This window comes from Stegodyphus dumicola, chromosome 11, assembly GCF_044657685.1.
Source record: "Stegodyphus dumicola isolate Sdum_Otavi_A_Nest chromosome 11, ASM4465768v1".
In the NCBI taxonomy this organism is placed as follows: domain Eukaryota; kingdom Metazoa; phylum Arthropoda; class Arachnida; order Araneae; family Eresidae; genus Stegodyphus; species Stegodyphus dumicola.
Window position 1 is genome coordinate 113,890,484 of NC_140778.1, and position 13,211 is coordinate 113,903,694.

Consider the following 13,211-nt stretch of genomic DNA (forward strand, 5'->3'; position numbering starts at 1 on the left):
TATATTACTTTATCTCTCAAATGAATCCCTTAAATTCATTACCTGCTTAGTTGATAAAGACCTCCGCTGATATAGACTCAGTCAACCCTTACTGTACATGATCGTTACCCACTCAGCCTGTACTGTACATGATAACAAAGAAAGTGAGAAAACTTAACAAAAGTCTTCTTCATTTTATATCGCATAATGGAATTTTCCTAAGAAGTAAACATCTGATCGGTTTTCAGAGCTGCTCACTTGAATTATTGTTTCGTTTAGTTTATTTAATTACGGCAAAGCTCACAAGGACTATCTGCTTATGCGGACGGATGCCTTCGTGGATTACTTTCTAAGAGAAACCGTCTCGTATTCACATTATACACAGGGAAACCGCGAAAATGCTCATGAGGCAGCCCATTTGCAGGGGTTTGAACCCCAGACCGAACTACCAGTCTTCAACTACTTTACCCCAAGGCCACTGGTGGGCCCACTTCAAGTATAGAAATATTCCTAAAGTTCTTGATCAAGAATGTAATTAATTTACTTCAGTGCAACGTAAATGAAGAGACAGATTATTTTTATAGTAAAGCATGTGCTTGCTCATAGTTGGAAAAGATATGTGGCCATCTTATACAAATTTTTCTTTAAACCAGTTTTTTTATTTCTGAGTACTTCGGTGAATATTTTACATTTTTAGCGTTCTAAATTTAATTTTAGAACTAGAAATGCCTACACACGAACAACATGTTGTACACTGTTGTGACATTTAATAGAATTTCAGAATTACGACCAAGAATAGTATACAAGAGTCTTTGTTTCAAGTCTTCGTCGTCAAAAAGATTTACAGATATTAAAAGATTCACACGTAGTAACCATCCAAGAACTTAGAAATAGGATATGAATAAATAATAATAAGAAGAGAAGATAATGTTTGTTACGAAGTATACTATCGCTATATATATTGGGGAAAAAAAATGCGGTTCGATAAAGGCACTTTGAACCTATTATGTCTTTGGTAATTAGCTGAAACCATATACAACCAAAGGTTTATTAAATTCTTTGGCTGAGTTCGGTTGAAAAAGTTCTTTATTTCCAGGCAAAATAAAGAACATGTATTATTAAAACTTTGAAAACAAGAACACTTCTTTCGACTCATTCATTCAGTAAATTATGTTGACCTAGAACCCAAGGTCTATTAAATTCTTTGGTTGAGTTCGGTTGAAAAAGTTCTTTATTTCCAGGCAAAATAAAGAACACGTGTTAAATTAGTTATTTTCTAAGATCGGAAGACCAAAATGAGGTTGGCGTACCAGACACGCGATACGTAACTGGAACCCGTCGTAACACGTGAATACAGGTGAACATGTTTTCACAGAATTCCACAATGGTCCTTTTCCACAATGGTCAATCAAACGGAATTCTGATGTTTTCGACTGTCTCATTTGAAAAAGAGCTACATCCCATTCTTCTGTCAATTCAAATTATAATAACCACTTGCTGTTCATGTTTCCTGAAATACATTTACGCTTTTTAAGATTACACGGAATGCACATATGCCTATTTTCCTTGCCACCGAAAAGCTCCTACAATAAAATTATCTCACGTAACTCATTTCTTTTGTGTCGCTGAGTCCACTGATTAAATTTGAAACAAAAATATTTTACTCTTTGTAGATGACTCATACAAAACTTTGCCAGATTTCTTGTTGTTTAATTTAATTCAAATATTAGTTTAGTAGAAGTAAGTAAATATCTACAAGTTTTCTTAAATACACAAAATATTACGCAATTTAATGGAACTTTTCAGTATAGAGATTGCCCGTTTCAAGTAACTACGAACCGATAGGTATTAAAATAATTTAGGAGCCATTTTGAAATTTAATATTTTTTTATTATTTTCCTTTACTTTGTAGAGCCATTTGATATTTGGAAGCAGGAAATGTGAAAAATCTTCAATGCCCTCACCGAGACTTTAATCCTTAATTATTTTAAGGAATAATTAATTAATTAATTTAACAATAATTAATTATTAAATAACAATAAAACTACCGACTATTAAAATTAATTTAATAGTAATTAATTAATCTACTAATAATTAACTATTGAATTTTTATATTATGAGTGATTATAATGCCCATTTCATTTTTCTTATTTACACTTGTTCCTGTTTCCTCATGGTCTCACCTGGGGCGCCTGCACTCCTAATTTTAGAAATTAAGTCTTATACTAACAGAGTTTAGCTGGTAGCCATAGCCTAGAAACATTTTTGGCCAACTCATTACGTTTTTTATCGGTAGCTCCAATAACGCCACGTTTAGATATGTCATTTTTAAATTTTTCAATAAATAATACAATCGTATCTTTTCTTCGAAATTTAAACAGCTTTTCTTTTGCGTACAAATGTGATAAAAATTTAAATAAAATGATATTCAGTAAGAAATTTTATTTGATGGAAGTTAAAAGAAATGTATTCAAAACTACTTTTCTCCCCTGCACCTCTTTCATTCAAAACAAATTTGTAACTGTAGAAACATTTTGTTACAAAGTGATATTATTTATTTTATTTCATTTTATTAAATTAGTATGATAATAGTTGTACAGTTGCGGTGTTGAAATGCTGAATGAAAATTGTTTACTTATATTGCGGGTTTTCATATCACTATAATATAATAAGACATTGAAGTTGCATATTATCTATTTGAACTATTGTTTAGAATTGTTTGGATGAGAAATATTGTTGTGCAGTTAGACCGTTTGTTGGCATAAATCTTTGAGGGTCGCAATTGTTTACACCACCATAGTACGTAAAGTATTGAATAAATACTTTCGCTAATTTTATATACGAATAAATCTAGTCTGTTGGCAATTCTAAGTTATCTGTAACAACACTTCGAGGAAATTCTTCACTTTTATTGCGAAATTCTATTCCACTGTATTTTTGCGCATTTAATACGTAAAATTTTACATTCATTTCCTCAATTCGGATTATCTTTATCATGCTTTGTGAAGAATAACTTTTGTATACATAAATGTTTATTTCTTATTAAAATATTAAAAGTTAATAAATTATTCTTGTGTTGAATAAATTTGAGGATTTGTCTGTTCGTTTTCCTTTAGGGAGTTCATAAATAGTCCACTCATGGCAATTTTATGACGTTGACATCTCATACTAATTCAACAAGATCGTAAATAAAAAATAAGAATTTCATCTAGTCCTTGCTTAGCTAGAAAAATCTACTTGTTTTCTTGAATCAGTTAGTATTTTAATCTTAATAATATTTTGATTATTAGGCAAAAAAAAGGATTAAAAGTTTTTCAAATTATTATATTTTTTTCCGTACAAATGCCTGATTCTTTGACTTCTACTCCTGAATCACTTTTCAAATGTTTTTGTGATGATACGTAATTTTGCAAAATTCTGTGATATGTAAGAAGATATCGATGTGTAGTGGTAGGCTAACGTGTTGTATCACTGAAAAAATAAGGACTTAAAATCGAAATTTAGGATAAATGTAAAGTGCTACTCTTCAAACTGAATTCGTGCTGTGAATTTATCTTTTGCACAGAGTAGAATGTTCCACTTCGCAAATTTATGCTGCTAATTTAATGGCAGTCCAAGGTCACGTGTTGTCATACTGAATAAATTTTGATATTACTTAATGCGAAATTAGGAAAGCAGCAAAATTTATTTCAAATTTTGCGAATGCTAGGTAAATAAAGATGAAATTCCAAGCGTGTAAAGAACATAAGATGAATAGTATATTGTATAAATATAGAAATTGTAACAGGATTTTAATCTCCTGCGCTGAGTCTCCAGTCACCAATATTGCAACAAACGTAATTCTGACCTTCAATTAAATAGTTAAATTGATAACCGCCTATGTATTATTTATTGGCCATTTCTTATAAACATTAAAGTATTTCAATAATTAATCATAAAATAAAAACTAAAATTTTACGCTCAAATTGAGTTCTCTAGGGAATGATAATAATTTTGTAATTATTAGAAAAATACTTTCAAAATAACGTTTTGAATGAAATTTTATTTCTTATAAACTTCTGTGTTATCTGTTTTCTCCTTACATTGATGAACAGCCTTCTTTAATTTAGTACATTTTTCCCCCACACTCATGTTCACCAAATCTTTAATACTCGAAACTAAATTAATTATAAAATTATTTATTTTACATAAAAAAATCTATAAAAATCAGAGTTTAGATTATCGAGGAACGTTTTGTCAAAGATGAAATAATATACGTTCTCTGGGTTTGTTCCCCCGCTTTCCGTACACGCTGTGATTTCCCGAAGAGAACTTATCTCTACATGATATAGGGGCGCTGTAATCGATCGTTTTTACATTTCGTCTATAGGAGGTGTCCTTCTTTACATGCACGTGTTTTTGTCAAACGTTGCTAAGTGATTCCTTGGTGTTGGCGGAACTATTAAGGACTTGTTGTTTCGGACAATCGTCTCGGTGTTGGAGAAATTTAGATCAGCGAATTATAAATTTGAAGCTAGGAACTATTTCTGCAAAGGATTCGTTCAGTATTCGAGAATCTAGAAATTACTTAGAATTGAAAAGGTATGTTTTTTTTTTTTTTTTTTTTTTTTTTTTTTTTTTTTCTTATTTAGGATTCATTTTTTCTGTATAATAGTCATTCAGTATTATAATGTCCCTCCGAATTAAATAATTCTTGTGTACTTGCATAATTTATTTGTATCGAAATCATTAATCGATTATAAATGACAATGTTTTTTCCTGATCTGTCGAAATCTTTAAATTTATTTATTATATATGGTATGTTATTTAATTTTTAATTGCTTCTCGGGAAGTAATCATGGGTTCTCTGTCCCAATTAATGCATTAAGAGCATGTTTGAAATCGAAGCGTTGTCGATATTACGTGCGGCAGTTCATAATTATTTCCGATACAATTTTGCACACTGCATTCTGTGACCTGCCGTTATGTAAAAGATGCTTCGTTTAAATTTTCAACACGTAATGCTTTGGAACATGTATGTGAATAACTTTATCTGTGTAGGTATGTGCGGTTTCACGTTGTAATGCTTCTTTAATATTAAGAATCCTAAATACCAGGTTTAAATGTCAGGTGTACTGAAAAGCTGAAGACACAAATGGATGTTCCATTCGTCTTCACCTCTATTTTAGCAATGCTTAGTTGGTAATCGTAGCCAGGAACAAAGGTTGGCAAACTCATCATTTTTTCACCGGTAGCAGTAATAATGCCATGTTTAGATCCTTCCTTTTTAAAATTTCTCAAAAGCTCCCTCAGTAATGTATTTATTTTTTTCGAAATTTAAATGGCGTTCCTTTCGCATAGTTCTGTATATAGAATGAAAATAAATAGATATGCAGTAAGAAAATTTATTTGACAGGTTCAAAACCACTATTCTCGCTTGCACGTGCTTCGTTCATCACAATTTGTAACTGGAGAATTACTTCGTTGCGAAGGGATATTAATTATTATATTCAATTAGCATTTATAGTAATTATACACTTGCTGTTTTTAAATGCTGGATGAAAGTTATTTACATATCCGGATAATAATACGACGTTGTAAGAATATATTATCTCTTTGAACCATAATTTGGATGAGGAAGATATTCCCGCAGTTAGATTATTTGTTGACATGATTAATTGTAGTTCCAATTTGCTATCACTACCATATTACATAAAGTATTGAATAAATATTTCTTCTAATTTTATATTGGAATAAATCCATTTCCTTGGTATTTTTACATTATCTCTTTAGCAAGATTCGAACAGATTCTTCAGGGTTATTGCGAAAATCTATTCCAGAGTCTTTTTTCATTTAATATGTAAAAGTTTGTCTTCATTTCCTCAGTTCGGATTATCTTCATCATGCTTTGGGAAAAATAATTTTTGTATACAATTAAAATATTCAAAGATTTTAGTTAATAAATTTTTTTAATGTCGAATAATTTTGCGGTTTGGGCTGAAAACACTCTGTTGGTTTTCCTTCAGGTTGTTCTTGGTTACTCGGCTCATGGCGATTTTAGAATGTGGATATCTCATACTACCGTAATTAGAAAGTTAGAATTTTATCTAGTCCTTGCTTAGTTAAAAAAATCTACTTGTTTTTTGAAATGAGTTAGGAATCTTAATATTATTTTGATAATTAAACAAAGAAACTTGTTCAAAGTTTTGTCATTTCAAATTACTATATTTTTTTACGTTTAAATGCCTGATTCTGTGTCTTGTATTCCTGAATCGGTTTTTAATAGTTTTTGAGTAAATACGTAATTTTCCAAAATACTGTAATATGTAATAAGGCATCGACGCGTAGTGGTAGCCTAATAACGTGTTGTATTACTGGAAAAAATATTAAACACTTGTAGGGTTTTTATTTATTTTAACTAACATTTATTTTAAGCTATCTTTCCTGTCAGGCCTTTACTTTCTCCTAGAATTGCCATGCTAGAGTATGTAAATTGTAGTATATTCAAATTTAGCAGAAGTAAGTTGAGTTTAAATAGAAGGAAAATGAAATTGTAGGTGTGCTTCTTGAATCGCGAACGTGAAGGTTGTTACGTAGAAATTTAAGAACGGTGTGTTTCGGCCTGTTTGCTTATCTCGGCAGTTTTTGCTGAATTTTCAACTGCTTAATTGGTATGCTCGCTGAATCTCAGCGTTATTTTAGAACGCTGTTTGGTTAGTTTAAGATCTCAGAGCCTCGTGGATAGTGATCTCGCTTTTTGATTCATCCAGTCATTATTGTTCAGTTTTACGTTCTGTTCAGTTAAACCGCTGGGTTGGCGTAGTTTGTGAACGTCACGTGGACGCAGCTGTTATTTTTAAAGTTGAATAGAAAGGGCTTTAAACCCTTCTTACATGTCTCTGTAAGTTTAAACTTAGTAGCAGTCACTACCACAGTTGCTGACAAGTTGGGGCCACAACGATACTACACACTTAAAATCCGGAATTTAGGATAAATGTAAAATACTGCTCTTAAAACCGATTTCGTGCTGTGAATTTATCTTTTTCACAGAGTAGACTGTTCCATTTCGCAAATTTATGCAGCTAACTTAAAGCAACTAAAGAGCACGTGTTGTCATACTGAATGAAATTTGATATTACTTGATTCGAAATTAGGAAAGCAAAACTTATTTCAAATTTTGCGAATACTAGGTAAATCAGGATGAAATCCTAAACGGGCAAAGAGCATAAAATCAATAGTATATTGTATAATTTTAGAAACTGTCATAGGATATAAGATTAATAGTAAATTGTATAATTTTAGGAACAGTAACCGGATTGTAATATACTACGCCTATTAGACTTTAATCACCAATTGTGCACCATAAGGTAATTTGGACGGTGAATTGATGTACGCTTTGAGTTAAACTGATGTACGTTTATGCATTATTTATTGACCATTTTTTATAAATATAAAGTTATTTATTAATTAATTCTAAATTAACAATTAAAATGAAATTTTCTAGGGAATGATAATAATTTTGTAATTATTTTAAAAATACTTTCAAAATTACGTTTATATAATTGTGTAATTATTATAAAAGTACTTTCAGAATTATGTTTGTGATGAAATTTTATTTCTTTCAAGCTACTCTGTTATCTGTTTTCTCCTCACATTGACCAGCAGCGTTCTTTAATTTAGTACATTTTGTTCATCATATTGACGTTCTTGAAATAAGTAATACTCGCAAGTAAATTAATTATAAAATTAAGTATTTTAAATAAAGAAAATCATAATTTGCATTATTAAGGAAAGTTTCGTCAAAGATGAAATCATATAAGTTCTCTGTGTTTGTTCCCCAGCCTGATACTTTCAATTGCATCTGATCTCTAACACAGGGTACACTGTTCCATTTGGCAAATGAGTTCTGCTAATTTAATGAAAGTTCAAGAGCCCATATTTTTATACTGAATGAATTTTTATTATACTTAATATGAAATTTAGGAGACAGAAATTATTTCTTATTTTTTAAATGCTTTATAAATCATCTTTAAATTGTAATTGTATCAGAAATGCATATGAAGGACATAATGCCTAGTATTCTGTTGTATAATTTTTAATATTGTACTGTTAGCATTTAAATGCCAATATTGCAACAAAGAATAATTGATAAACACCTTTGAGTTCAAGAGTTTGTTTAGACATTGCTGTATTATGACAAATGTTGCCTTATAATTTTTTACCGTATCATCTATTTGTTTCCGCAGTTCTTTTAAACCTTTCTGGTCAGTATTTACACCTGTTCTCCTCATATTTTTTGAAATAACAAGTACTATATAAATAACATCCCTCGTTATATAACTTCGGCCATTGATGTCTCAAATACTAACTAATGTTTCTGATCCCTCCCCTGAGGCTTCCTCTGCATTATTGCCAAATTTTCGGAAACAATTTGTAACAGGTACCCCATATCCTGTAAAATGCGTGGCTTCTAGTAGAGCTATGGACTCACTCATCTCCTTCGAATTGTTTGTATTTCGCAAAATTTAATTATATTCATCGTATTCTCAAGCTGATTTTTGTAATGACACTTGAAACCTTGTATAATACCTTAGTCTAAATACTGAATGCTAGAAATTTAGCGACAATAATGCTGTTGAGGCAGATATCAGAAGCGTTTGTGCTACATATTTTTTTGTTAAGTAAAGTATTGCTTAAATATGAAAGAAAACCGGAAGTTTATCTGAAAAGAAACTCTGGTAATTCTGTTTTCTTAGTTCATGAGAGAAAGTAAAAGAAATGTAAAAGACTAATTTACAAAATTTTAATTAATTTACAAAGAATTAATTTAATTATTTTGCCAATATTTGATGAAATGAAACATATTTTAGAATAAATAAATGTCTTAGAATAATCAACATTATTACCCTCTCTCGCCCATATGCAACGTAATTCTATCCTGAGAAAATTTTGCGAGTAAGTCTAAGAGAAACACAGCAATAGTAAGAAATTAAAAAATGAAAATTTGTCACTGATAAATTACTGACAACTATAGTATGTTTTTAAAGAAACTTAATTTTTTAATAAGAAAAACAGTTATCTTCACATTAGAGTTTCTGACGGATATTCAGCCGATATCTGCGAATATGTGACGGTAACTGAGCCAGATACGTAACGCTTCGACTCAGTTAAATTGTGACGTTTCAGGGCCACCTCACATGAATGAATCTGGACCGCAACTGCCAAAAAAAGAAACCTAACGAACAAATTAGAAAGGGGCTAAAGAAAAAAAAAAGAAGATTTTTCGAATAACACTGCATGACAATAGAAAGGAATTATAATCTTGATCGGAAATAGTAGTAATAATGCAATCACATGTTTACAAAGTTTCTTAACTGAAGGATAGCTTCACAAAGGATGTGCACCAAACGCGTTTCAGAACGTAAATGGAAAGGAAACAAAATATATGAAATACTAATACCAAAACAGAAACTGAATACAGTGCGTAAAAGTTAAAATTTTAACCTACAAGTTACAAAGCGAATACCTCTCGCAATAATTGTGATTGAAATTTTCACAAACCGCCCACACACTAGATACACACTTTTATTAATTGAATTAAGATGTTTATACGTTGAACATATAGCGAAGTTAACAATGAATGTTAGCAAAACACAGGCGTAAGGGAGATTGGATTCATGAAGCAGCGAGTTTTATTAACAGGTTGAACGTTTAAACTATGATTACCTGCCATAAGCATATCAAGTTGAGATATTTGATTACCATCTGAGCTCGTAAAGTTGAGTTGTATTACATCGAGTCTGAGATTGGGAAAAGGAAAACTGATTTTATACAATTCCAGAATAGTCATGAAGAATATTTTTGTTCTAAAATTTGGACTCGCGTCACAAGTAGCCGAGTGCTTAAAAACCGTTAAATGCTAGGTTGCCATGTGAACGAATTGGCTTCAGTCTTCAACTATTCGAGCATAAGTTCAACTATATTCCGTCGGTCAAAATAGCATTGAATATTTTTATTCTCATGTAGTATGACTTGTCAAACGTTTTATATAACACATTTAATGTGTCTTTTGGAAACACAGGTGTTTATATTTGATCCAATTGTATATGATATTAATATCTTCAGTGATACGTCTTGTGTTTGAACATGTTTATTTTTCTAAAATAATGAATTCTAACGATATATCCTTACTTTGCAGGAATGTATGTGTTCACGCTTTTGCAGAATTTGCCACTTTCCGCCGGTCCATCGGACATACGAGCCTACTTTTCCGGGCTATCGATCGTCCATGTTCAGATTTTTGGTGGAGAATGCGGAGAAGCTTTTATTGTGTTCAGCACCGATCAGGATGCCCGTCTTGCCATTGCAAGAAACGGAGGAAAACTAAATGGACATATGATACAACTTCAACTAAGCACACGAGAGGACATGATGAAAGTGTTAGTGAGGAAAATTCAACAAATCAATGCAAGTGGTGTCCAACTTACTCCATATAAACTAAGAAACGCGTTTCGTATTTTTCAGTCTGGGTCTAGCTTCGAATCCTTAGATAGAGAGCATCTATATTCTCATGGATTAAGAAAACCTTCTGTAAGTTCGGGAAAAGGTATTCTGACTTTGGAAAACAGAAATATTTCGTATTTTGAATGCGGAAATAACACTTCATGCGTCAGATTTACCTCTGTCCCCACATTCAGCCAGCAATTCGGGGAGACCCATGGCACTCAGATCAGACCTCAGAATTCTTCGTGTAACATGTCATCCCGTACACCTCACATACCGTTTTCTTCTTCGAATGGTTTCACACCTCAGAAGTCTTCCTCCAACATGTAATCCTATAGACCTCACCTTCCTCTGCCCAATTCTAATAGCTGTATTAGAGGAGCAATAAGAAAAAAATCACCATTTTTTTTATGGCGGAACTGATATCGAAGTGTCAAAAAATGTGAAGGCATATGGAAAAATGCAGAATTCTACTGCAAACACGTCACCCCGGATACCTCTCCTTCCTCTGCCTCCTTCTAATGCCAATTTTACAGAAGAAATGAGAAATAAATCACCTCTTGGCTATGACCAAACTGATGTGGAAGTTTCAAATAATAGACAAGCACCTGTAAATTGGATGTTCCCGCATGTACGTGGACGTTTCTCATTCAGACAATTTGGCCATAAACGGTATCGATCTTCCTCGGATTTCTCAATTCCTCCGAAACGTGGAAGACCATACAGTAATGCTACTTAAAGATATGTAAGAAACTATTTCTTTGTTTTTTAAATAATGTCAGTGTCTGTTTTAGTAAATTTCAATAAAACGTCTTTAAATATAAATGGTATTTTCCAGTTTTTTCGTTATTATGAGCAAACAAATGCTATATTAAATACGTTTCAAGAATGAACTTCCATATAAGACATTAAAAATGTTTTTAATTCACTTTAAAGAAAATAGGTTGTAAATATAGAAACTTTTTTCTTGTATTTGTAAAGAGTACATTTCAAACAGTTTGGTCACATTTTACAGTTATTCAAACATCAATCTACACAAATCTGATGGAAATGGTTTGTGTTTGTAATTTTGCATTCATTATCGACTGATATATCCACTTCCAATGTAATAGAAAAGGGAAAGAACAAAAGGATTAATTATTAGAAATTCACGTGCTTAATTATTTGCTGCTATGATTTATTCCATTTACACCTAATTTTCATTTAATGCTATTGGAGCTGTAACACTTACTTTTTCTTCGTAAAATTTCATTCGCTGGACTAGGATAAATATTGACCATCAATAAATGGCACAAAATTCTCTCTCGGATGTTTTAAGTAACCGTCTGGGTATTTAATGTATAATGCATAGATATTGATGCACTTAATTTTATTTCTTATTCCTTTTTTCATACCCAGAGGTTTTACGAGGCTTATTTAATAACTTTTAAACCTGCATTATATAATTGCGCGTTTCTAAGAATGCTTTTTTGCTCTTTAATTTTTCATCACTAACTGGCAGTTAAAACTTCTCTTTTGATATGTTCACCACGAAAACGTATTCGTATAGCTCTGAAGAATTATCTATATATACTTAATTGTTTTTTTTACAAAATTCGATATGATATGTTAGTAAAGAATTAGCATTTCCTAAGATCTAGTATCTGGAGCAATATTAAATTTTGCCGTAATACTTGAGACTTAACAATAACCGAAATGAAAGCTAAGGGTAATGCTACGATTTCTGTTCCTTATTTTCCGATAGGTTAAATAATGATGAGACGTTTACGAAGAAATTCGTAATAGGACGTCATTTCTTCTGTCGCGAGTTGTGAATCCTCGTAATCTAAGGCTATTAATTCAAAATAATATTTTTGTTGTTTGGTTTCCTATATGATGTAGTAAATATTGGAAAAGAATGTGATAAAACACGAAAGAACACTCATAAAAGACCACTTGTTCAGGGCATATGCTTACGTACCCCGGGGCTCACTGTCAAGAAAGCAAATTTCGGGGCAGTGCAGACATTGGCCCACTAGGGCTGTTACGCCACTGAGTATAGTTATATGTATATTTAAATGCAGTATGGGCTTTTAAATAATATCCTAACTTTATAACTTCATTTGCCCCTCAGGAAGCTCACTTTTGTGAGTAGGGGTGTGGCAATCCCGAGGTACCCTACCCCTTCGGGGGATCATCTTCTTGGTGAGACGGTTGTCACGATCCTGGAGCTCCAGTGATCTATCCTCTTTTCCGTCTTCTCTCCTCTTAGCTGTAACTTTTCCCTTCCCTTCTCCCTTGTGGTTTCTCTCTACGGAGTTTGGGGCTCATCACGAGTCCCGAGAGACTGGAGCAGCCCTGGTCTCTAGTTTTTGAGTGGCGAGAAAACTGCCCACGTGTTTGCCGTGCGTGGAGACCCGTGACGCTGTAAAGGTGGATCCTGGTAGTTGAGGGGCGGGGTACTGTCCCCAACACACTGCTTTGGCCTCTGCTTCAGCTAAACGGGAGGCACCTTTAGTCATCCTTACGGGTGTCAATCGGCTGGTCACTAGTCCTTGTGTCAGTGGCTTGGGGTCAAGCTCTCGGGAGTACCTGCTTTCGGGAAAGCCGACTGTGGGGCTTCAGTTTGGGTATAGGTCTGGCTAGCCCTAACACAGGAATCTGTGTTCCCTTGTTGGGCTCCATGGTGGGCGGGGCCGTCGAACCCGAATCTTATATTTTTCAATCATGGCTTCTCTTTTTATTTAAAAAAAAACCTGAATCAAATGACA

General features: G+C 32.6%; 1 protein-coding gene across 1 annotated transcript; it reads left to right on the forward strand.

Annotated features, from left to right (window-relative positions):
• The first annotated feature begins 377 nt into the window (after positions 1-377).
• LOC146994268 (uncharacterized) lies at positions 378-11,274 on the forward strand. The gene is made up of 3 exons (XM_085826343.1): positions 378-475; positions 4,396-4,560; positions 10,157-11,274. The coding sequence occupies exons 1-3, from the start codon at positions 378-380 to the stop codon at positions 10,452-10,454; spliced, it is 561 nt and encodes a 186-aa protein (XP_085682469.1). The 3' UTR covers positions 10,455-11,274.
• The last annotated feature ends 1,937 nt before the right edge of the window (positions 11,275-13,211 follow it).

What these genes read in the sequence shown, in the direction of transcription:
- LOC146994268 (XM_085826343.1), top strand. Translation starts at nt 378, where the DNA reads ATGCTCATGAGGCAGCCCATTTGCAGGGGTTTGAACCCCAGACCGAAC. An exon ending in CACTGGTGGGCCCACTTCAA is followed by an intron (nt 476 to 4,395) that starts GTATAGAAATAT and finishes AACGTTGCTAAG; the next exon opens with TGATTCCTTGGTGTTGGCGG. An exon ending in AATTACTTAGAATTGAAAAG is followed by an intron (nt 4,561 to 10,156) that starts GTATGTTTTTTT and finishes CTTACTTTGCAG; the next exon opens with GAATGTATGTGTTCACGCTT.